General features: G+C 45.9%; 1 protein-coding gene across 1 annotated transcript in view; it reads left to right on the forward strand.

Annotated features, from left to right (window-relative positions):
• The window catches only part of mpi (mannose phosphate isomerase), a 35,484-nt gene extending 14,362 nt beyond the window's left edge, over positions 1-21,122 (forward strand). Inside the window, exons 5-8 of the mRNA XM_084316540.1 lie at positions 4,446-4,625; positions 14,868-15,041; positions 17,400-17,608; positions 19,727-21,122. Of these exons, the coding sequence (XP_084172666.1) occupies positions 4,446-4,625; positions 14,868-15,041; positions 17,400-17,608; positions 19,727-19,945 (782 nt within the window). The 3' untranslated portion in view covers positions 19,946-21,122. The remainder of the gene's footprint in view (positions 1-4,445; positions 4,626-14,867; positions 15,042-17,399; positions 17,609-19,726) is intronic.
• The last annotated feature ends 6,035 nt before the right edge of the window (positions 21,123-27,157 follow it).

Below are 27,157 nucleotides of genomic sequence, written 5' to 3' on the forward strand. Positions count from 1 at the left end.
CTTCTGGCTAAGGTAAGGTATATTCTATGTCTATTTTACCAAACCTGAAAGATGTTTTTCTAACGATCACAGTTTTGTGTTTTACCGGACATAAAACATGCTCGACAAACACGATCACGGTTCCCCCCTCCCCCCTCGATGATTTTGTGAAGGTACAGGTACAGGGGATCAACCGGAACGGTTTGGGCTTATTGCACATAACACGTTTTATCTCGCGGTCTATGGAAAAAGACTGGATTATGTTGGAAATGCGCGATGTTTAGCGTGTAATAAACTACAAACTACAGTGTGTAGAAACAAACTCTTTTTTCCCATGTTGGACTACAAGTAGTGTCTGTCAAATGAGCCACACCGTTGTCTCCACAGCTATAATACAGAACACACACACAGCTCTGCAAACATTGTGAAACACCGCGAAAATTACCATTTTAAGTTGGCCTTGAAGCGGCAGAGATGGGGACAGCTTATGGCGCTGAAAGTGTTAAGATACGATAAGGAGCGACATTAAAACAAAAAAAAACGTGCACATTAAATTTAAGCTTTTTCCCTTGTGCATGCCTAACAATGGGGGAGCTCACTGGGCTTAAGAGAGGAAAAGATACCCATGTTTAACATTCATAGCCTATTCTCAAGATATCTGTAAAAAATTACACATATTTTCGAATTTTAACCACTTAAATTAGTGTTTGTTTGATACCACGTCAGTTTTTATTGAAAAAACCCTGATAAACCGCCATATTCACGATATATCTATTATTTTTTTCCAATACTTTACAGCATATCAAAACGGGACAAAATACCTGTGAATAAGAATCTGCCACTATAAAAAAGAAAGGTAGACTATTTCGGTCAGAAATAGCGGTCAGAAATAGCCGAGAGTCTAACGTTAGAGAGGACCGGTTATAACTCATATTTTTAGCGGGGGTACAGTACTTATTTGCCGGTATATTTCTCAACACAGAGCCCCTCCCATGGCAGAGCGAGCCCTCTCTCGTCTCACCAGTGAGCAGCCGGGAGCAGAGGGGCGTGACCAATCACAGTGATCTAGCTGGCTGGTGACACAACTCACACAAGTGGGCTCGCTCTGTGAGCAAAGTATATTCGACCTGCATACAAATATTAATTTCTACATTTTATACATAATATCCCAGCGTTTCAACCAGCTGCACATTATACTCACATTATGTGCTCATTAGAAAAAAGAATTTACGCATATTGGTCTGGACATGGCGAAACGCACGTTTACAACATACTGAAGAAAAAAGACAAATAGATTTCTTTCTTTCATTTTATTTTACACGTGTTACAAACGCAATCACTGTGGTGTTTGCACACTGACTTAGTGCACATGTGACATTGCCTCTCCATTCGGGTTATTTTCCCACAGCGCCCGGCGCAGCATCAGCAGCACGATCCACCATCACCGGCTAAGCGCACGGCACAGTGGTGGTCTCGCCGCTGCTGCTGCTGCCGCCCGCGGGGCAACCTCTCTCGGATTGCCACCTGCGGCATGAGAAGCTTGGTTGCCATCTCGTCGATAAATAGCCTCCGTCTGTACTTCCTCCCGACGTTCCAGCCTGGTTATATTGCAACAGCACCAATGCGTTGTAGAGGGACATGTCCAGCATGTTCGAGAAGAACTTCATCAGCCAGCGACGCGTCCCCCTCCGGCAGCTGTAAACAACGGGCCACCTCACCGAACAATTGCTTTCATCAGTCGCACCTGCGTAAACAACCACTGCCTCCCGCGAATATTGTTTTGGCCCACTTTGCCGTACATGATTGAAGCTTCTGTGCATGACCTGTATCTGTATCTCACACACACGACCCCCCCCCCCCCCCCCCCCCCCAATATTGTTTTGGCCCACTTCAGGGGAACGTGCTGCTCTTTCATCTGCACACACACACACACACACACACCCACACACCGGAGCAGTAGACTGTGGCTGCAGCAGCAGCCAGCAGCCACATTCCTTCCCCCGGCCTCTTGCATGGTTAGTAGCCGGTGGTCTGCAGTGTTATTACGCCACCTTGTGTTCGAAATCGGCATCATGGGTCTTTGATTGATGGATTGGTCGAAAGCTTGCTCACTGACTGTGTTGTACAACACTGCATTTTATATTTATATCGAGAATTTAACGAATGAGAGCAGATTTAAAAATGCTTAAAAATGCCGTTTTAACATTGAAGTGGATGGGAGTAGAAAAAGGGACTAGGGGTGAACAAGTCACTAAATCTGTAACTATTTTTCTAGAGTGTTTCATGTTATAAGCTTTTCACACAATGAACATATATGTAAAATTAAGATATTTACCCAATTTCATGAAATAATAATAAACACAGACACCGCTGTGCTCACACACACACTCAAAATATTTCAAAAAAGTAGAAAAAGACCCCAGGGGTGCACAAGGGTTAAATTGACAGTTTATATGGTGACACAAGTGGCTTGAAGGAATGAATCATTGCATTTATGTAGCGCTTTTCTAGACACAAAGCGCTTTACAATGTAGAGGGATAAATGTCCTCCACAACCAATGTGTAGTTCAAGTTTCTTTAATAGTTGTCATACAGAAGTACAGAATACTTTTGTACAAAATGCTTCTTACTGTTGCGCTCCAGAGACTGTGCAAGACAAGATAAGTATGAAATAAAAACATAGTAAAATTAGAAGTAAAAAAAAAAGAGGTCACAGTGTTCAGTTTAGACATATGTACAATGTTCGATGCAGAATAGACGTAGTTACCATACAATATACAATACTGTGCAGTGTACTAATATACAATACTATATAGTGCAAGGCAGAAATGGAGAAATGGGACGAGGTGCAATTTAGGTACAATTCACAGTAGGTGTACGAGTTGTAGTGCAAATCCTTTATCAATAAATATAAAGTGTAAGTGTGTTTGTGTGATCTAAAGTGTGGAGAGTGGGTGCTGCAGTGTGTTGTTTGTTTGAGTGAGTGTGTGCGTGTGGGTGTGTGTGCTGTGTGCATTTGATGGTTGTTGCATAGTGATTATTGTTCGTTTAGCGATTATTGTTCGTTTAGCAGCCTGATGGCCTGGGGATAGAAGCTTCTTCTGAGTCTTTCTGTGCTCGCCTTAAGACTCCGGTATCGCTTGCCTGACCGCAGCAGTTCAAAGAGGCAGTTGTTCGGGTGGCTCGAGTCCTTAATAATTCTCTTAGCCTTCCCCTTGCACCGCTTGTTGTAAATGTTCTGGAGGGTGGGAAGCCCCCCTCCAATTGTGCGTTCGGCTGAACGTGTCACTCTTTGTAGTCTGCTACGGTCTTGTGCAGTGCTATTCCCAAACCAGGAGGTGATGTTGCCGGTCAGGATGCTCTCTATTGTACATGAGTAGAAGTTCCTAAGGATCTTCTGACTGACTTGGAACTTCCTTAGGCGCCTGAGGAAGTAGAGGCGTTGTCGTGCCTTCTTCACAACACTGTCAATGTGTGTGGTCCATGTCAAGTCCTCGGATATGTGGGCTCCGAGGTACTTGAAACTGTTCACTCTCTCAACCGGTGCCCCGTCGATGCTGAGGGGGCTGTAGTCCTTGACCCCCGACCTGCTGAAGTCCACAATCATCTCTTTTGTTTTGCTGACGTTCAGGGAGAGGCAGTTCTCCTGACACCATCCCGCCAGGACCTTGACCTCTTCCAGGTAGGCCCTTTCGTCGTTGGCAGAGATCAGGCCCACCACTACTGTGTCATCAGCAAATTTGATGATGGTGTTGTTGTTCCGCTGTGCTACGCAGTCATGTGTGTACAGGGAGTAGAGGAGGGGGCTCAGAACACAGCCCTGGGGGGCCCCTATGTTGAGCGTGATGGATGAGGAGGTGCAGTTGCCGGCTCTTACCAACTGGGGTCTGCCCGTCAGGAAGTCCAAGACCCACTGGCACAGGTCATAGTTCAAACCCAGGTCCCTGAGCTTGGCTATGAGTTTGGAGGGGACTATGGTATTGAATGCTGAGCTGTAGTCGATGAACAGCATTCTCACATAGTTCCCCTGCCTCTTGTCCAGGTGTGATGCTGCTGTGTGCAGCACATGGGCTATGGCGTCCTCCGTGGACCTGTTGGGGCGATATGCAAATTGCAGAGGGTCCAGGTTGATGGGGAGGGAGGAGCAGATGTAGCCCTTTACTAGCTTCTCAAAGCACTTCATGGCTATGGAGGTGAGGGCTACAGGGCGGTAGTCGTTGAGGCAAGCGGGCGTAGATTTTTTGGGTACAGGGATGATGGTGGACTTCTTCAGACAGTACCCAGACAGTACCCAGCAGTGTAGTACCCAGCCTTGGGCTACACCGGCTACATGGCCACCATACACCAGCACCAGGCACACAACACATGTATACACTATGACCGAAAGGTTCAGGAGACATGTGGTTTTATTAACTAATGTTCTACAAGTACAGCTCATTACGCGTTTTTTGTGTGTGTGTCATCAGCCGTCCCAGAGTTCCATGCGCTGGTGGGAAAGGAGGCGGCGGAGGAGCTGCAGTGCAGCGTGGGAGATGCAGTCCGTATGGGCCACGCCCTGAAGAAGTGTTTCACCAGGATGATGAACTGTGAGAAGAAAGTGTTCATAGACCAGCTCAACATGCTGGTGAAGAGAGTCACTGAGGAAGGTGAGAACACATATACATGGTTATAAACAGGACGTGTTGTATCAACATGGTTATAAACAGGACTTATAGTATAAACATGGTTATAAACAGGACGTGTTGTATCAACATGGTTATAAACAGGACTTATTGTATAAACATGGTTATTGTTGTGAAGGATCAGATTAAACCGAATATATATATTTATTTATATATATATATTTAATTGTATTTGTATATCGTTTGATACCCCCTGTATATTCCTTGTACAATATGCACTGAATATCCCTTTAGTCTACTAAACAGCCCATAATAGTTTCATTCTACCATTGGACGAGAACCTGGCGCCAGGTTGCCATACCCCTAGGTCCAAGTTCAATCGTGCCGCCCAACATGTCGTGGCAAGCCCCGGTTCCGCGCAGGAATATGTCGGGCGAAATACGAATGGTACTATTTGTTCATAGCGCATATATATATGGCGCAAGTAAAGTAGAACTTCTCTTTTAGTCCAGTTCTTTACCCTCCAACAGAGTGACAGACGCGAAGCCTCCCCACGACGCACGTGTGGTGTAGTAAGGCCTACTTGGCCTCAGAATAGGCATTGAGATATCGTGTAGATTAATAGTTGAATAGTCATAGTTTGGCACTATACCGTCGAGTTGGACGTATTCTATTAAGCTAATAATAGTCTATTTATGTATGGTGCATCGTTCGGTTAGAGTTCTAAAGTTATCAGTACCCCCATCGTTCCTGACGTTATCTGGACGCTTAACCAGGCTGGGCAGACCCCTAGTGGTGCTTGCATCCGAGGAGCTCCGGGCCAGGGCGACTGGACCTGTATATTGGATTACTCTACCCGGACGACGGCGAGCCTACCACGGCTTGGATTATGCTTTGGGTGCTTTGATTATTCCATGGATAAAGGCCAACACTGCGGAGTGTTGGAACTACCCCCCGGAGAGGACTCCAGGTGAGACGGCGCTCTACACCAGTGAGGTCGCCTCGCGTCTCTCCGTTGTGGACCGGCAGCTACCGTCCACAGAGGGTCCAGCTGTATTCGTCTGCGGACCGAGGTTCTGTGGGCACCGTGTTCAAGACTTTGAATTCTCCCAAGAAACCGTCGGCCAGATGGGATACCGCCAGCGGCTTCTCTAACCCCCCCCTCCTACTGTCTTACAACCAGCGGGACCCCCCCCCCCCCTTAGTGTATCCAGCTATAATCATTTAAGTACCATCGCTATAGTTTCCTAAATATCCAGGTTGTATACTTACTCCCTGCGTAACCAGAGATTGGACATTCAATGTTGATTTACCTACGAATACTCATTTGCCATACAAGTGCATATTTCAAATCATAAGTGTAAACAAGTGAACGTTGTATATACCTTTTGCTATATTAAACCTTCGATTTGTACATTTGTGTGGATTCGTTTCATCAGGTGGGAAAGTGTTCATCATACTTATATCATGTACTGGATGGCCAGAAGTTAAAGTACAAGAGGTAGTGGTATTAAATACCATATCTAACAATACAGTCAGGGAATTGTACCCCTCAGTTACAATTGGTCCTTCGAGCCGGAGGGTAACTAGTGTAATATTAATATAGTGTTATTAATATTGAAATGGCCTATGATGAACACTCCACGAAACGGTCCTCCTAACCTAGAACGCCCGCGGCGCAGACGACAGACACCTCAGTACTTAGAGGCTTACGCTGTCAGTCAACTACCTAGCCTTCGACAAACGGTAAACGCGGTAAAAGTAGAAAGTAAAATTATGTCTGACCTTAACGACCAGGTTTCCCCGACCACAGCGGCCCTAGTAGGTCCTAATGTAACTGACCAAGCTCACGGTGGGGACCAGGAGGGAGCGGACATGCCTTTACCCCCCGCCACTACCCAAGAAGTAGTCCCCGACCAGCCCCGGGAGGAAGACGACCCTACAGAGAGAGAACTCTGCACGGAAGAAGAGGAGGAGAGCGCCGAGGAAATAGAGCTCCAGGACTCCCCAACGAGTACCCCCAGGAGCGGCTCACGCAGGAGCGGCTCACCTCCACAACCGCCTTCCCCCAGCGAAGCGGAGAGGATGCTACAACAGGCGTTCCTCGTCAGCCTGACAGCCTCTACCGAACGCGATCGGCTCCAAGCGCAGACGCTTAGCGAGCACGAACATTTTACCATTGAAAGAGACCGTCTCCAAGCACAGGCGCTTAGCGAGCGCGAACAACTCCAAGCGCAACAACGGAGCGAAGAAGAGCGCACACGCCTGGAGATGAGACGCCTTCAGACAGAAGAGAATATGGCAAGAGACCGGGCCGACGCCCAGCGCGCCGCTGCCGGTGCCCAAAGAGAAGCAGATCTCACCAAGCGCGAAGTCGAGCGCGACAAGTTACAAGCGCAGCTAATGGAGCAGCTGATCCGCAAGGCAACACCCTCCCCCTCCGCCAGGGGTTCAAGGAACTCGTCGAGACAACAGTCAAGGGCAGCGTCTCCTCAACGAGCAAGCGACCCTGAACTTGACCAACAGACCGAGTCTAGACCCCCCGCAGACCCCCTTCCCAGACCGGTCCAAGCGAGACCCAGCTACAAGGAAGGAGCGGCATACACTGCGGAGAAGCTAAATAAACGATTACAGGATCTGGAAGATCTGATAGAGGAAGAAGAGGGAGAGGAGGAGAACCAAGCCCGACGACAGCACAGTACTCCACCGGACCAGGAGGTCCCATACAGTCCAGGCTATACCCCCGCGGCGCTGCGCTACAGACCCCCGACTCTATTCACGGGTGAGCACGACGCACGACCAGCCCCGAGGAATAGCACCTGGACCAGCGGGCCATGGTACCCTGTCAGTACCAGCCCACAGCGAGGCGCAAGAGGGGACTCGCCCAGGAGGTCTCTCCCCCAACGCTCGCCGATGTATCAGCCATCCACGGCGTCATACATTGCCACGCCGTCAATTCCAGACTTCGCCTATGAGAGTCGAGCACAGTACACGGAGCTCCGGATGTGCTTAGAGACAATGATGGTGGATGTCGCTGATGAACGCCACAAGTATGCAATATTACTGAAGCACCTGAAAGTACAGCGAGCACACAATATAGCGCTAGCCTATGCCACCTCTTCGACACCATACACAGCGGCCCTAGCGGCGCTGGACCAGAGATATGGACGTATATGGGATTACGTAATCCAAGACATAAGGCATATTGATCGCCTACCCCCAGCCACGGACAATCGCTCATTAGACGACCTGTCAATCAAAGTGCAGTCCCTGGTAGGGATGCTGGGAGCGCAACGGGAAAAGGGCATGCATGAGCTATACGCCAACTCTAACGTCGAGAGGATTTTGGAGAAGCTGCCACCCGCAAGACAGGAGCGCTTTAGGCGGCAGAGAGACTACCGGGACCCCAACGGCCCCGAGCCATCCCTCCTTGATCTAGACGACTTCCTGGCGAGAGAAGTCAGCAGCTTACGACTAGATACATTCGGGCGGAGCACGCCAAGCTCCAGAGAGGGACCCAGGAGAATAAATGATGGAAGAAGATCGGTGACTGTCATGCACCAATCAGAGTCAGTACCGAGCAGTAAGAGTCACAGCACCCCCTCGAGAAAAGAGAAGTGGAAGATAGCGTGTCCCTACTGTGAGAAAGAACACTGGCTGTCACAATGTGACCTATTCACAAAGATGAATGCAGAAGAAGTGAGTCAATGGATAAAGTCCAACCGGCGCTGTTATCGATGTGCGCGGCCCCACATGGCAGCCGAATGCCGCCTAAAGAAAAGGTGCAGCCGGTGCGATGGAGCCCATCTAGATATACTACACGAAAGTAACGGAAGACGGCCTCCACCTGCACCACGGAGCGGCACCAAGGCAAGTGTCATGTACATTGACCCCGCCAGCAGCAGCGGCGCCCAAGTGCTCTTAAAGGTAGTCCGTGTGACATTGAGCTACCAAGATAAAGTCATGGACACTTACGCCGTCCTTGACGACGGGTCAGAGAAGACCCTTTCTGCTCGCGTCCGCTGCGGCCCAGCTGGGACTGCGGGGGAGCAAGAACGAAATGACGATTCGGACAATAAGAAGAGATTTAAAGACGATAAAGGGCGAGAATGTCTCCTTCACTATCGCAGCAAACGGGCAGCCAGAGCGACGGTACAAGATTACAAATGCTTTCACCAGCCAAGAAATAGGACTATCGCAGTACACCTACCCTGTCACCAAGTTGATGGATAAATATGTGCACCTGCGCCAATTACCTATCCCGCTCATAGACGGCGCTACCCCGACCCTGCTGATAGGCTCCGACCATGCAGAACTCATAGTCCCGATTGACCGGGTCCATACAGGACCCCGAGGCTGTCCTGCAGCAGTCGAGACCCGCCTAGGGTGGACCCTACAAGGCCCCCTCGCTAAATCTCTCAACCGAACAGCAGCCACTAGCTGCCTCCACTCCAGAACGACAGAAGAAGACACCACTCTCCTGCAGCATGTCGAGAGGCTATGGACACTAGAGACAATGCCCTTTAAGAACGAAAAGAAAGACATTCGTTCTAAAGAAGACATTTACGCCATCAACCTACTCGAGCAGGGGACAAAGAGAGTCACAGTCGGCGGAGTGATGAGATACGCAACTCCACTCCTGAGGCGAGAGGGAATGCCCACCTTTCACGCAAAGAAAGACGCCACGGAGCGCTATCTATTGAACACGGAGCGGCGCCTAGCCAAAGACCCCGCTCAAGAGAGTGTGTACCGCGCTGAGATTGAGAAGCTAATCACAGCGGGACACGTAACAAAGATTGACATTAAAGAGGCCGATCAGACGACCGAATCATGGTACGTGCCGCATCACAAGGTCCATCACAACGGCAAGGATCGCATTGTGTTTAACTGCAGCTACCAGATCGGATCCCAAAATCTGAATAAAGAGCTCTTGCCCGGCCCCACACTCGGCCCCTCCCTACTAGGCGTGCTACTGCGCTTCCGCCAGGACAAGGTGGCTATCAGCGGGGATATCAAAGGGATGTTCTTGCAGGTGAGACTAGTAGAGGAGGACAAGCCTCTGCTGCGGTTCCTATGGAGAGGGAGGATCGGAGATGAGAACCCAGCCATCTACCAGTGGGAAGTACTCCCCTTCGGAACCACATGCAGCCCGTGCTGTGCTACATTTGCACTACAGAAACACGTCGCAGAGGACCCAACAGCAGATGAAGAGGTCCAACACAGTGTGAAGAACAGTTTCTACGTGGACAACTGTTTACAAAGCGTTTCGACTCAAGAAGAAGCCGAGGCTCTCCTAATCAAGTTATGCGCCTCCCTGATCAAAGGCGGCTTTGATCTCAGGCAGTGGGCCAGCAGTGACCCGCACGTATTGCGCAGCCTCTCCCCCGCGGACAAGGCTGCCAGCAGCGAGACCTGGATGGCGACAATCCCAGGAGAAGCCCAAGAAATGACACTAGGACTAGTCTGGCGCTTCAAAACAGACTCGCTCCACTATAGACACAAACCCTTGGCTCCAGAGCAGGGAAGGTCGACGGCGATACCGACCACCAGACGGAGTGTGTACAGAACACTCGCCAGACAATATGACCCGTTGGGATGTATTCTACCTTACACCACCAGGGCAAAGATGATTGTACGAGCACTATGGGACAAGGACCAGGGCTGGGACGACCCAATACCCGCACACCTTGCCTCAACATGGAGAGAGTGGGAGACGGAACTCCGCTCACTCCCAGGCGTCAATATACGCCGCAGCTCCTTCCCATCCACAGTGAGGCCAGAGACATGCGAGATTGATCTACACGTCTTCAGCGACGCCTCCGAAGTAGCCTACGGATCGGTGGCCTACTTGCGTGCCCAAGAGAAGGGAGGAAAGATACACACTGCTTTCATCCTGGCCCGCTCAAGAATAGCCCCACGTAAACAACAATCTATCCCACGTCTAGAGCTCTGCGCAGCCCTAGCAGGAGCGCATCTAGCCACGTTAATCCAACGTGAACTCACCATTCCGGTGCACAGAACAATCTTGTGGTCAGATTCCACGACAGTACTCACATGGATCAAGTCTGATTCATGCAGATACAAAGTCTTCGTGGGAGTCAGAGTCACCGAGATTCAAGAGTTAACAGAAGCAGCGAGCTTCTATGTGGACACCAAACACAACCCAGCTGACGTCATCACCCGGGGAATGTCTCTGGATGACCTAACCCGTCGCAACATCTACAGTGACGGACCAGAATTCCTCAAGCTCCCGGAAGGAGAGTGGCCTACGCCAACCCCGCGGGAAGCAAGCAACGAGGAGGCTGAGAACAGGAAACCTATGTTCTGTGGACTGAGCACAGTCGCCTCCACAGACCCCAACATAGATGACTGCATTACCCTAGAGAGTGCGCAGCAAAGAACATTCCTGCGGCACCACCCAGAGATTCAGTCCACCACTGACATGTCAGCAGCTGACTACAAAGAAGCAGAACTTCTTCTACTACAACGAGCCCAGAGAGACTCGTTCCCCGATGAGCTAGACTGTCTACAGGGAGGAAACCCCGTCCCATCAGACAGCAGACTGATTCACCTGGCACCAGAGAGTGACGCCCATAATCTCATCAGAGTGGGTGGTCGCCTGCGGAGAGCCCCCGATCTACCGGATGATATTAAGTACCCGATCGTCTTGAACAGCCGACACAAGGTCACAGAGCTGATCATAAAGAAATACGACGAGGATGTACACCACGCAGGAGCAGAGAGAGTCTTCGCGGAGATCAGACGTCGTTATTGGATACTGCAAAGCAGAGAAGCAGTACGGCGCTTCCAGCGAACCTGTCTAGACTGCCGTAAGTGGCGCGCGCAGCCCAGCATACCACGGATGGCTGACTTACCCCCCTGTCGCCTCCGAATCGGCGACAAGCCATTCCACTCCACAGGCATGGACTGCTTTGGCCCGTTGTATATAAAGAGAGGAAGAGGCACCGAGAAGCGGTGGGGTATTGTATTCAAATGCATGACCACCAGAGCGATACATATCGAGCTCCTTCCGACCATGAGCACAGACTCATTCCTTATGGCCTTCCGAAGATTCACATCACGGAAAGGAAAACCGTCTACATTGTTGTCTGATCACGGGACCAACTTCAAAGGCGGAGAAAGAGAGCTGAGAGAGAGCTTCCAAGCTATGGGCCCAGAACTTAAGACCCACCTCGCTCCATCCCAGATTGACTTCCAGTTTAATCCCCCGAACGCACCCCACTTCGGTGGAACCTGGGAACGAGAAGTACGTTCTATAAAGACAGCCCTGTACGCCGTACTTGGGGCCCAGACTGTGGCGGAGGAAGTCCTAATGACAGTCCTCACGGAGATCGAGGGAGTATTGAACTCAAAGCCCCTCGGTTACGTCTCCAGTGATGTAGCAGATGTCGACCCAGTCACCCCCAACACACTCCTAATGGGGCGGCTGGACCCCGCGCTACCCCAGACAATGTACAGGCCTGAAGAAGCGAACGGCCGAAGAATGTGGAGGTACAGTCAAGTACTAGCTGACAAGTTTTTGGAGCAGCTTCCTACTCCACTACCTACCGTCTCTACAGACCCGCCAGAAGTGGGTAAAAGAGAGAGACAATTTGACAGAAGGAACAGTCGTCATGATTATTGACCAGTCACTACCCAGAGCTATGTGGCCGGCTGGCCGCGTAAGCAAAGTGATCACTGGTGCCGATGGCAAGGTCCGAGCAGCTGAAGTACTCGTCCAAGGGCGCACTTACACACGTCCCGTGGCGAGGCTCATAGAACTGCCCCGACTCCCAGATACTATCGATGATGACCATGACCCCATGACTTTGTGAGTTGACTGACCCTTACAGCGGACCTTGAGTGGTAGACAGTGCGGTTAATCTGTCTCTGCTCAGCTAATTAGGTGGGACTAATTAGGGGGCGGCTGTTGTGAAGGATCAGATTAAACCGAATATATATATTTATTTATATATATATATTTAATTGTATTTGTATATCGTTTGATACCCCCTGTATATTCCTTGTACAATATGCACTGAATATCCCTTTAGTCTACTAAACAGCCCATAATAGTTTCATTCTACCATTGGACGAGAACCTGGCGCCAGGTTGCCATACCCCTAGGTCCAAGTTCAATCGTGCCGCCCAACATGTCGTGGCAAGCCCCGGTTCCGCGCAGGAATATGTCGGGCGAAATACGAATGGTACTATTTGTTCATAGCGCATATATATATGGCGCAAGTAAAGTAGAACTTCTCTTTTAGTCCAGTTCTTTACCCTCCAACAGAGTGACAGACGCGAAGCCTCCCCACGACGCACGTGTGGTGTAGTAAGGCCTACTTGGCCTCAGAATAGGCATTGAGATATCGTGTAGATTAATAGTTGAATAGTCATAGTTTGGCACTATACCGTCGAGTTGGACGTATTCTATTAAGCTAATAATAGTCTATTTATGTATGGTGCATCGTTCGGTTAGAGTTCTAAAGTTATCAGTACCCCCATCGTTCCTGACGTTATCTGGACGTTTAACCAGGCTGGGCAGACCCCTAGTGGTGCTTGCATCCGAGGAGCTCCGGGCCAGGGCGACTGGACCTGTATATTGGATTACTCTACCCGGACGACGGCGAGCCTACCACGGCTTGGATTATGCTTTGGGTGCTTTGATTATTCCATGGATAAAGGCCAACACTGCGGAGTGTTGGAACTACCCCCCGGAGAGGACTCCAGGTGAGACGGCGCTCTACACCAGTGAGGTCGCCTCACGTCTCTCCGTTGTGGACCGGCAGCTACCGTCCACAGAGGGTCCAGCTGTATTCGTCTGCGGACCGAGGTTCTGTGGGCACCGTGTTCAAGACTTTGAATTCTCCCAAGAAACCGTCGGCCAGATGGGATACCGCCAGCGGCTTCTCTAACCCCCCCCCCCTCCTACTGTCTTACAACCAGCGGGACCCCCCCCCCCCTTAGTGTATCCAGCTATAATCATTTAAGTACCATCGCTATAGTTTCCTAAATATCCAGGTTGTATACTTACTCCCTGCGTAACCAGAGATTGGACATTCAATGTTGATTTACCTACGAATACTCATTTGCCATACAAGTGCATATTTCAAATCATAAGTGTAAACAAGTGAACGTTGTATATACCTTTTGCTATATTAAACCTTCGATTTGTACATTTGTGTGGATTCGTTTCATCAGGTGGGAAAGTGTTCATCATACTTATATCATGTACTGGATGGCCAGAAGTTAAAGTACAAGAGGTAGTGGTATTAAATACCATATCTAACAATACAGTCAGGGAATTGTACCCCTCAGTTACAGTTATAAACAGGACTTACCGTATCAATATGGTTATAAACAGGACTTATCGTATCAATATGGTTATAAACAGGACTTATAGTATAAACATGGTTATAAACAGGATTTATAGTATAAACATGGTTATAAACAGGACATATAGTATAAACATGGTTATAAACAGGACTTATCGTATCAATATGGTTATAAACAGGACTTATAGTATAAACATGGTTATAAACAGGATTTATAGTATAAACATGGTTATAAACAGGCCAAATGTGGTAACGTGCTGATTTCGTGCTGATTTCTCACACTATAGAATGAATCAGGGACCACAGAATGAATCAGGGACCATAGATAGAGACGCAGGGCAGACCGGATGAATAGGAGGAGATTGTTTTATTTCACACAAGGTCAAACACCAAAGTCCTAACCATCACAGTATTGAAGGCCCTATATTTATACTCTCCCATCCCTTGGCATGTTACATTCAGAAGGATGACCTTTTCCCTATTGGGTAGAATCTAGTGCTATTGGTCTTACTAGTCAAACTTTGCTGCAGTGTAGGTGTGTTTAATAATTCTGTATTATGGCCAATTTCCTATTTAAACTGCGTATTTCTCAGTTCTCTGGCTGGTCCATTGTTTTTCACCAAACCCAGTGCAAACCGGTTTTTGGGGAACTCCTACTAGAATGAGTTCATCTCAGGTCCTGACCGAGGTTAGATCCAAATCTAAGAACACTAGAAAACATCCCTTGCACCCCTCCTGGTCCACTCTGATACAGTTTGCTCAGAGGATATAAATATCTGTGACATGGGATATGTTTTGTAATGACCTGTATCCATAAAGGTGTAATCTATTTTATATAGGATGTGCATTATATGGCATTCTGCCCCCACAGGTTCTAAAGATCAGAACTATCCCTCTGAGTCAGGGGACCATGTACTTGTTCCACCCGCAGGTGCTGCAGGGAAGGACACGGCAAGTAGCCACGGCGACCTCCTGCTCCGCCTCCACTCCCAGTATCCTGGGGACATTGGCTGCTTCTCCATCTACTTCCTCAACCACATGGTCCTGGAGCCTGGACAGGCCATGTTCCTGGGGGCCAGCGAGCCTCACGCCTACCTGTCTGGAGGTCAGCCTGTCTTCTCTCATTCCAGTTTAGAACAGAGTACACCTCTACACCGAAACCTTCATTCATTCAATCTTTATTTAATCTCAAAAGATCATTGAGAACAAGCTCGATACATTTACATCTTACATTTAGCTGACGCTTTTATTACAAGTTCTGTACAACAAGTTAGCAGGAAGGTTACGACTCTGGCAGCTACAATCCTGAGTGCATAGCAGTATAGAAATATTAGCATAGTAGGTAGTAATATGCAAGATTACTTGGTACTAGATTACTTACAATAGGTAAATTACCTATTAGGTAAATTAGATCTTAGGTAGATTACTTACAATGACATTGAGAAGTACAGAATAAATACAAAAACAATATAGAAACAGAAAAGTCAATCGATTACACAATTTAAATGAATTAAAACAACTACAGACTGAGGTAAAAAAAAATTATTATTGTAGATTTAAACTGACCAATGGATACTAAAGTATTGAGTTCTAAAGTACATTGCAAAACATTCCATGTGTCGGGGGCACAGAAGCTAAAAGCAGATTTTCCTAATTTAGTGCAAACTCTGTTTTTTTTTTTAAATGTTACTTGTCCTTTCGGACAAGTTATATTTTTTTGTAGTTTTTTTTTTTTTTTTTTTTTTGCTACCGGGCAGTCCGGTAGAGAGAGAGAGAGGAGGAATGGGAGATAGACCGGGGAAGACATTCGGCAAAGATCACCGGGTCCGGGAGTCGAACCCCGGTCGGCCGTGTTGCACCGTAGTGCTGTATGCGGTGCGCCACTCGGGCGCCCCTACTCTGGGTATTTTTAAGCAGAAACACCAGAGCGAGTGTGATGAGGTCCAGAGTTCCATTCCAGTGACGGGAGCAGGAGCCCAGTGGAGCTCAGGTTGAGTGGGGCTCAGGTTCGGTTAGGCTGAATTTCTCTCTTAAAAGGAATACGTCACACAAAAACGATTAATGTATGAATTACTCAACCCGTGTTGCCTTGAAAAAATGTTACCCGCACGCTTTCACTGTGAACGGAGATTCCAAAAATAAGAATCTCTGATATAAAACAGCAAAATTATATCAAAATGGCAGTTTACAAACTGTCACACTACTCGTGCAGTATAATCCAAGTTTCAGGTATGCTCAATACTTCCCGAACACTTTTCTTTTTATATTGCCGGGAAATCCTCTCGTGCACAACCGTACATTTGAAGCCTCCTCCTCGTGAATTGAAAACCCATCTCCGACTTATTCATTGGCCAGTAGTTCTGCTCAGTCTTAAGCACGGGTTGAGTAATCGATACAAAGATTATCATATCAAAGTATTCCTTTGAAATGGAATAAATGTTTCCATTTTTCATATGTTTTTCCTGTGCCCCAGGACAGTTAATTCAGTAGATTTATTTTATTTCTGGGGCTGCTCCATAGACAGTGAATGGGACATTAACCTTGTGTATGAAATGTTTATTTTATATTTTTTTTAATCTAATTTTTCTCCTCCTATTTTTCTGTATTTTTCTCCCATCCCAATTTAGTCGTTATGCCAATTCGTCCCCTTCCTGGTCGTTGCACGCATTTGCCCCCCACTTGCCGGTCTAGGGAGCCCTGAAGTCTATCGCATGCTTCCTCCGATACATGTGGAGACAGCCAGCCGCCTCTTTTCACCTGACAGTGAGGACTCTCACTGGGGAGGTGTAACGCGTGGGAGGGTCACACTACCTCCCCCAGTTCCCTCCCTCACTGTGCAGGCGCCCTGACCGACCTGTAGGAGTCGCTGTTTTACAACGACCAGGAACCCACCCCACCGGCTTTCCCACCCGCTGACACTGTCAATTGTGTCAGTATGGACGACCGGCCAAGCCGGAGGCACCGCGGCAGCCGGATTCGATCCCACTGTCTCTGCGGTGGTAGACGGACGCTTAGTCACGCTGCGCTACCCGGCCGCCCAAATGTTGAGTTCTCAAACCAAAATTGATGTTTATAAAGTATTGCTGACAGGTCTGAAGCATAATTTAGGTCTAAGAGCTCACATAAACATTTGATGGCTCCCTAGAGTCAGAGCCCCATTCATCGTCTGTGAACATTGCCCCACTCTTCTTCTAAAGCTAGAAATCCGAGGGAGAATGCTCAATTCTTTGTCACCTGGATGTAGAATCTGGAGCTGCTCCATAGACAGTGGGCACTGACTTTGTGGTGGATACATAAAATGTCCAGTTCTCAAACCCAAAGTGAGGTTACAGGACTGAACCAGAATTTAAATCTCATTCGGGTGCAAGAGCTCACACAAAAATGTTATGGGCCCCCAAAGTGGGTCAGAACCCCCTTCATCCCCTTCATCCGTCCCTCTCTCTCTCCACGGTGGATCCACCAGACTGCATCGAGTGCATGGCCTGCTCGGACAACACGGTGCGCGCCGGCCTGACGCCCAAGTACATGGACGTCAACACGCTGTGCGAGATGCTCGACTACAGCCCTGCCCCTGCCAGCTCCAAGATCTTCCCCTGCATCCAGGACCCAGCGGACCCCTGCGTCTCCGTCTACGACCCGCCCATACCGGACTTCACAGTCATGAGGATACAGGTACTGAGTGAATGACCACGTACTTACTTGGTAATTCTCCTCCATGTTTCTGGGGCTTTGGGGGCCTGTAAACGTTTGAATTATGTGTACCGGGGACTAGGGCTGGGCGATTAATCGAGTTTCAATTGTGATTTTGGCTTTCCGTGATCATGAAGACAAGATACCGTAATCGAGATAAAACTATTATTGTGCTGCATGCTGCATTGCTCTTATTGATCCCGTGTTGTAAATGCAGCACACCCTTCCTTCACAGTGGTGCGCTACCCCCCCCCCCCCCCCCCCCCCCCTCAATCCCAAACGGTAGTTCCATCTCGTGTTGAGAGGGATGAGGGAGCCACGGCACGTTTCTCCAGTTATTACAAAACATCTTTGGTAACTTGTGGAAGATGACAAGAAAGGCAGCCTTTGGTCGAGAAGAAAGGTTAAACAAATTCAGTCGTCATTATATGATGTTCTCAAATCAAAGAGAAGCGCTCGTGCACTTGTTTTGGTGGTCATCGTCTGTGTGTAGCAGGGTCAATGCTTTCGGAGGATCTACCTGTATGTGCCCTTGTCTGCAGTAAACATAATTTGCATTGTGAGTAGGGCCAGGTAAAAAAAAATCAAAAGGACTAATTTCGAATAATTTTATTCAAACGATCCAATATTGATTCTTAAAATCTAGAGATAAATCTTTTAATTCATGTCTTTTTTTCAGTGGAGGTGTGAAGATTCTTTTTACTAAACATTATTTCCAGTGCACCTCCTGTCCTGCAGATGTCTCTAGTTTGCCTTGCTCTTGAGTTTCTACAGAACTACGGCACGGTGGTGTAGTGGTTAACACTGTCGCCTCACAGCTAGAAGGTCCAGGGTTCGATTCCCGCTTGGGGACCAGGTTTCCATGATGCCAGGTACCCAGGTGGGGTATCTCCCAGGTCTTTCTGTGTGGAGTTTGCATGTTCTCCCCGTGCTCACAAGGGTTTCCCCCCGATAAGATAAACCCAATGGAAAAACATGCACAACAGATCGCTGACGCTGTGGCGTCCTTGACGAAGACGGGCAGGAGCACTTGGATTGGTCCCCGGGCACGGCCCTCACCGACGCCTGTCTGCTCCCGGCTGCCCTTGGGGGGAAGGACGACGGGATGGGTTAATCGCAGAGACTAATCGCATCGGCGATCCTACAAAGACAATGCATGCGTGTGTGTTCCGGTGTGTGTGTGTGTTGAGGATAATTGCATGCCAATTAAAGACCTCTGAACAGGTCCTGTATTATTATTATTATTATTATAACTACTATGGAAACTCAGTTGGCCAAATGACATCTTTTGACAACAATGGCAGGTGCTGCTGGCCCCCTGAACCCAGTGCTGTCGAGCTCAATTGAACCGGTATCTATCAAATCTAATGGTGGACCTTGTGAAATGATATTGAATCGAATCCACCCAGCTCTAATTGTCCTGAGACGGGTGTTGGCACTGTGTCATATCACAACATATTATGTTAGCATCATAAAATGTCAATAAAGTACTAATCGACCACATGAATAAAGGTACATAATGTACGTTATGTTATAGTACCTTTAGTATGTCATGTACCTTTATTTATTTGTATTCGTTTTTGTCGATTAGTACTTTATTTACATATTTTTATGTGAGATCAATCAATGCACTACGAAAGGGCAGTGGTATGTTTGACCAAAGACAGGAGGGTAGTGGCTAGAAGGCATGTGACCACAGAAGAAGAGCATCATCATCATCATAATAATAATAATAATAATAATAATAATAATAATAATAATAATAATAATAATAAATTGTATTTGTAACGCACTTTATATTTGAAACAAATCTCAAAGTGCTACATGAAAGGATATAAAGATAATACAATTTAAAATGAATAAAACGACCAATGAAAGAAACATTCAGATCAAAGTCAGCTCTAGACGGCAAAAAAAAAAAAGATATCACATTTAAAAAAAACACACATGGCATCAGTAGGTCCATTTAGGCAAATGCCTTGTTAAAAACAAATGTCGTCATGATTGCATTGCATTGTGGACTCTCGGTATTAAGAATGTCCGCCATTGTGTCCACATCTAATTGATCTCATCTCCCCTCCCCCCCCCCCCCCCCCCCAGGTGCCTGCCTCGGTCAAGCAGTACACGGTGGCGGCGGTCGACTGCGCGGCCATCCTGCTGGTCATCGAGGGCGACGCCGTGGCCACGTCAGCCGCCGCCCTCTCCGACATCAGCCTGAGGCGCGGCACCGTCCTGTTCATCTCGGCCAACGAGAGCGTCTCCCTGCGCCTCACCTCCCCGTCGGGCATTACCATGTTCCGCGCCTGCTGTCTCCTGTAGCTCCCGGTCCATCTGCCGATGCCCGTCTGTGCCCACGCTGTCCATCCCAGTCCTCCTGACCCTCCGTGCCGGTGTGTGTGCCCTGGGATGGACCAAATGCTGGCTTTTGTAAAAACGATTTTAACCCTCTTATTTAACCCTTTCACTGTCACACGACAGAAGGTTAACCCTTTACTATCACACAACCGACGGTCGCCGGGTTAACCTCATGTGAATTGTCGCAGTGAAAGGGTTAACCGTTTGGTACTAGTGCGGCAGTGAAAGGGTTAACCCTCTTTATTTAACTGCAGTGATCCAGGTCCATCTTTTACTTCCATTTCTTCTCTCCGAGTACAAGGCGGTTAAAAGTGACTGCCGTCCATTTTTAAGAAATCAAAGGAGTCCTGTGTCACAGGGCAGTCCCGTCGATATTTCTATTTGAAAACAGAGAGAGAACCTTTGAATTTGTGGCGTCGCCTGGATATAAAATCTGATCTCTCTCTGATTTCTAGCTTTAGGAGCAAGTGGTGCATGTTCACATGGGCAGGGCTTGACGTCAGGGTGCGATCCAAGAGGGGAGCCCGGGGAGCTATAGCTCCCCTAGATCAGACATCAGCTCCCCTGGGGGTCTCTAAAGCTCCCCTGGGAGCTGTATCATCATCGTGTATAATAATAAACGTATGCTATTTTGGATGTATGATTAATGATTTGCGTGTAGTGGCTACTTACTGGGACACAATTCACGCCATTCTAGCCTTTTGTGGTGTTTACTACATCTCCCATGACCCTTAGCGGGGGATGACGTAGATAAAGAGAGACAGTGAAAGTTGAATGGAAGTGTTGTTTGTGAGACAGTAGCGTGCGTAATAAACTAGTGTTTTTGCATCGGAACACGACTCCGTCTACGCTATCATTACTGCATTCCTACATTTGTGACCCTTGGACGTATTTCGGAGATTATATCGAACATGTCAACTGAACAACAGAACGCAGATTGCAGAACTTTGAACGCAGTTTCACTCAAGCTGCGCAGAGTGCCAACGCTTGGTTCGCGCGAAGCCCAATTCGCTCTCAGGAATATTACCGCGGATGCCACAAAGTACTACTATGTGGTAGCAGCCCTTACGAATTCAACGGCAGCGAGAGTGGTGAGTTTGCTGGAAAACCCACCTACACATGACAAATATGTGACTATAAAAACACGCTCTGAGTTTTTTTCCGCTGAGAGGCGCACCGCGCACCCCCCCATCCCCCCCCCCCCCCCCGACGACGGGGCTCACCCAAAGATGATGCTATGGATCGCACACTGCTTGACGTTGACACCTGCCCACCTGCCCAGGGCTAGTGAAAATGCTGAGTGGCTAGTGACTTTGGAAAACCACTAGCCACAGTGGCTAGTGAGCCAAAAGGTTAACGTCAAGCCCTGCATAGGTGTGTCAATGATAATGTTCATGGCGTTTGGAGCAATAATATAATTGCTAGGTTCAACACAGCCAAGGCATAGGTGTGTCAATGATCATGTTCACGGCGTTTGGAGCAACAATGTAATTGTTAGGTTCAACTCAACTCTTCCACATCTACACCCTCCATCTTGTCCCACTCAGCCGTTGCCCCAACTGGAGCTCCTTTTGCGGCTGAGTCACTGGTCGCAGGCAGTAGTAAACAATGGAGTCAACAGTCAGAAGCACAGTTGTACAGTTGGCGTGTAGCAGTATGATTACAATGATACTGTCCCCAGCAGGGGTTAGTGAAGAAGAAATTACCTATATTTATAACTTTTTGGGTGGGGGCGCGAGTGCTGGGATTTTTGGCTAGTGAAAATGCTGAGTGGCTAGTGACTTTGGAAAACCACTAGCCACAGTGGCTAGTGAGCCAAAAAGTTAACGTCAAGCCCTGCACATGGGGCACAGGAATAACAAAGGGAATTCTTAAAATGGATGACATTCCCCTTTAAGTCAACACACATACACATACATATAGGAAGACTATGTTTACATGGGTATAGCCTCAACTCAACCCTCTGTACAACTGTCATATATTCTTGCTGGGAGAATGAGAGCATGTCTCGTTAACTTCCAGACTGAGCCAGTATCCATATTTTTGCGTGAACAATAGGGAAAACATTTATTATCCACCTTTCAAACACGTTTTTTATTTTTTTTATATGGGTTATCAGCGGTTGAGATAATATGGCTGAGGTGTCGGTGCATGTGGCAGAAATGAGGATATGTTTCCGCTGCTTGTTGTATATGTGCAGTTTAACTTGAGTCAGTACAACCATACTGTACCTCATACTGTACATCAGAATCATGTATTTACTTCTGAATTCTACAGTATTACAGGAACAACAACAACAATACCATTTTAACATTTAGGAAAATGGAACCTTGTGATCAAAGATATGAGATGTGGCTTTGTATGTTAAAGTTAGTACTAACTGACGTTATATGACATGAGGCTTTGTATGTTGAAGTTGGGCTAACAGACATGACATGAGGCTTTGTATGGAAAAGTTTAAGCTAACTAATTTCACAACATGATGAGGCTTTGTACAGTATGTTAAAGTCAGTGCTAACTGACTTTATATGACATGAGGCTTTGTATGTTGAAGTTAGGCTAACTGACTTTATGACATGAGGCTTTGTATGGTAAAGTTAGGCTAACTGACGTTATATGACATGAGGCTTTGTATGTTGAAGTTAGGCTAACTGACGTTATATGACATGAGGCTATGTATGGTAAAGTTACAGTAAGCTAATTGACTATTACATAAGGCTTTGTATGGTATGTGGTTCATACACTTAATTGTTTAGTATAATCATTGAAAGAGATTTGTCTAATTTTTTTTCTTTGCTTTCGGGGGATTGCCACGGCAAAACAGGAAAGGTAGTTACTAGGTTACAGGATGTCACTATATTGCTTTACTAGGGTGCAAATAATTAAAGGGGAACTGCACCCAATGTACGAATAGCCAAATGTTATTAATATGGTCTAAGACAGTCCAAAGATATTAGTGAATACTAACAATTCTCCCCCAAATCCAAAAACTAATAAACTCATGTGATGTCATCAGGTATAAAGTCTGAAGCTGCTCCATCCATAGACGATGAATTGGGAAAGATGGTATAGATGACACTGACACCCAGCACCCAGAGGAATGTTCGGAGTACTGTATACTAGGGGTGGGGGGGGGGGAATCGATACGTAGTAGTATCGCGATACTTTGCGTGGCGATACTGTATCGATACAGGGACGCCAAGTATTGATATTTTATTATTCATAAATACAAATACAAAATTATTATTATTTTATGTTGTATAAGGAAGTTGCATTGTTCATTTCAATACCTGTAATAGTACAGTAGTCCACACACACACATGGAATATGACTGTAATACAAACAGTTCAGTTTGTCAGGTACATGCAACACCGATTACAGTGTTTACATCTGTCTGCTTGAGAAAATACCATGTTCTGCAATAAAAATGATTGAAGTGAGATGAACAGACTGAACTTTATTTTATTAGATAAGACATGTTGACAAAGTTTTACTTTGCAGTTGAAAAAAGGTAATAAATGAAATGTTAGCACACACAAAAAATAGCAATATATTTAGTATCGCGATAGTATCGTATCGTGACGCAAGTATCGCGATAGTATCGTATCGTGAGGTCTCTGGCGATTCCCACCCCTACTGTATACGGGTACATTTTCTGTTTCAGAACCGAGAACTCGACTCCCATTCATCGTCAATGAATGGAGGAGCTGCAGACTTTATACCTGCCATCACAAGTTTGAGTCTTACTTCTGGCTTTGGCAGAGAGTATCATGTTCACAAAGATCGATAAAACGTTCCTAGGCCATGGAAATAACATTGGATCTATTCATTTGGGTGGTGTTCCCCTTTAATAATTATAGCCATGTCCTATAACATACTATACAAACGCAGACAAAAGGTGTTTGATGTGATGTGACAAATCTAGTTGTTTTGTTTCCATCCCTGCCCTTCAAATCTTCTTTTGTGGTGCTAATAGGAAGTTGAACAATGGAAGAGAAGAAACTTTAACTCAACAACTAAATACTTTGTTATTGAACTTGTTAAAAAAAAACAGGGTAGCTCTTAAAAAAGTCCCTTTCAGATGTATTAGGGACTGTTTGCACTAAAGTGTTGTTAATATTTGTTCTTTTTAGAATTTAAATTGACATCTTGTCTGTTCTTTTTGTGTGTTGATTGCACACAGTATGCAATGGTTTAACCTTAAAAGTTGAATTTAATTTACCCTTTTAGCTAATATAAGAATGTTTTCTTCAGATGTTTTGTGTAACAGGGGCATGGTTTAGCATCTTTGAGACTGTTTTGGCAGTCTGAGAGCTGTATGTTGAGTTGTTTTTTTGTGGAGGACATCTTTGGTTTTGCAGGATTTTTGGAGAAGGCATGGCACCTGAGACAAAACACACTGTATCCTATATAATTGTATTTGAATTCACCTTGTTTTTCTGTTTATTTACATTGAGTACAGCTTGTGTTATATTACGTTTTATTGTATTTTCTTGTATTTTCTTTTTTTATGGCCATCTTGGTCTGTGACATTTGTTAAGTAATGGGTAAAGTATATTGTTATATACTTATTGTTATGTGTCTTGTAAGCCCATATGGGCTGGGCATACATCTGTATGTAAGACACGAAAATAAAAATATCAAATCAAATCAAATCAAAAATCAAATAACACTGTAGCATGGATCTCTACAGAGATCAACTGTATGTTTTCAATCGGAATGAATAAATCCCTGTCCGGTTACGGTCCTGTCTGAGGTGTTATCTGAGTCTCTTGGATCTTTGGGGGGTGATATTTCTCTCGATCGACCAAGACGGTCTCGACATTGAAAGCGTTGTTTATTGATTGCTGCAAAGGTAAACAGGAGTGGACATACACGGGTGGTTATTTATAAGATCGAAACAGTCAGCTTTCAGAATATAGAAAGGATGATTTATTCTTGTCACACAAGTAAAGGATTCCACCGCATGGTCTCACTTAGGAGGTATGCAGATGGAATGAGGAGCAGTGACCTGTAAACTCCTCTCATAAAGTAGTTTTACTTTCCATACGTACTGACTGCTGATTGATCAATATAGTGATGAGGTAATGGTTGTTCATGACCAAAAAGGCGGTGACCATTCGTCATGTGTTGCGTCTGTTACGTCAATCTTACCCAGTGAAAACGTCCCTGAGATCCTGTTCTGGTTGGAGAAGATACATTTAAGAATGTTCTCATGCCTTGAGGAACAATGCAGCATTATACAGCCTGTACTCCCAGAATGAGGTATCTAGAATAATCACAGATAAGGTGTTCTCATGAGTGAGATTCATCCAAAACTGCTTTAAGGCACTCTGAGGCCTGCACTCCCATAATAGATAAGTGTTTGAAACGAGTGTGCTGATCATTATAGCGTTTGAAAGGGATGAGTAGTGAACAACAACATTATAGCGTTTGAAATTGAGGTGTGCTGAACAGGTTTCCATTCACAGAACATACCATGTATTTCTTTGGATTTGAAACAGAAAAAGATCGTTTGACAAATATAAGAGATTGTCCCAAAATGTCAAAAGTATAATCTGACCTTTATGTTTCTCTAAAAATCCTCCCCTGAACATTTTCATCTTTCATTCACTGAAGATGTATTGGAGCGTGTGTGTTGTGGGTTCTCCACCTCTCCACAGAGTTCTTCACAGAGAGCCAAGATGTGCTCCGAAAGGCCTAAACAATTGGACTTGAGAATAATAAATAAGGCTCGACTTCAAACGTACACAGGTTGTACAATTAAAATAAGTAACTACAATATTGACCACTGCAGTTTCCAAAAAGAGACTACAATCTTTAATGAGAGGGAAAGGTGTTAAGGAAACATACTGGTCTATTGGAATCTCAATAAAGAATAGAAAATCTTAAAAAATAAAATGATGTTCAATATAGTGTATTGGAATTTAAAAGTATGATCATAGATAATTATCCCCTCGTACTCTTCCCTAGGTCTAATTTTTCGTCTTAACTATAGGTGTCTGCCTGGCCTGCATCCTATCATCATAAAGTATGAGGGAAGGGTACTACACACACACATAAACTTACATAAACAAACAGATGTAACAGTACTGTCTACCTGTATCACTGTATGTCATATGTTATGATGAATTGAAAATGGGGGACCCTGATGTAAACAAGACGAAAGTCTTTCTCTGGTCTGCATCCCCTTTACAATTGTGTGTATTGAGCCGTACTGTACTGTACCCATTCTGCAATCTGTTAATACAATTTTCAATCAATCAAAACCAAGCTGTGTATATAATATACGTATAATATATCATTAGAGCTCTGTAGTATGAACACAATTTAATGCATAAAGAATAGAAAGTTAAATCAAATCGTGACCTCAAAAATCTAAGTTTGTATTGAAGTCTGAAAATGTGTTATCGTTACATGCCTAGTAGAATGAATCCCTAAATCTGTAACAGTTGACGTCGGATTCAGTTGACTGGAATGATTTAACCCAAGTCAATAACAAAGGAAAAGAAAAAAAGGATAAATATAAAAGATATCAAATACCAAGACATGTTTACACACATTAAAGGGGCACCTCACCAAAAACAATGCCGATTTATTTGGCAAAAATCTCACATCCAAAAACTCGAAATAGTTTTGCACACATTAATTTAGTTGGAGTTATTAATTATGGAGTGTTGTGGTAATTACAGCACCATGAAATTATGTAGATTAAAAAATGAATACCTTGTCTTATAGGTACTGCTACCTCATCATTCCATTGAGTTGTAATTAACTACACAAGGATTCAATGTCCCCGATGGCATCACTGGTGGCCATATTCAAACTAATTTACTCTCAATAACCGTCAAACTAAATGAATGTGTGCAAAACTTTTGTTTTTGGATGCGTGTAAGATTATGTGCAAAATAAATCAGCAGTTTATTGGTGAAATGCCTCTTTAAAGTGCCAGCCTCACACTTACATTACCATACTGTAAATCACATGCTTTTGAGCCAACAAAGTTTCCTGTGATTCCAGTTTATGTTGCAGAAGTGCTGACTCACTCAGAAGGAGACTCAAAATGGATACATTCTGTCAATGACTTAATGTTCCCTCTGGCTACAATGACCTCATAATACTACAATGTCATCACAGGTGTTTCACATGTAGACCGATTATACCATCTGCACCTTG

This window comes from Notolepis coatsorum (assembly GCF_963971535.1).
Source record: "Notolepis coatsorum genome assembly, chromosome: 6".
Lineage (NCBI taxonomy): Eukaryota > Metazoa > Chordata > Actinopteri > Aulopiformes > Paralepididae > Notolepis > Notolepis coatsorum.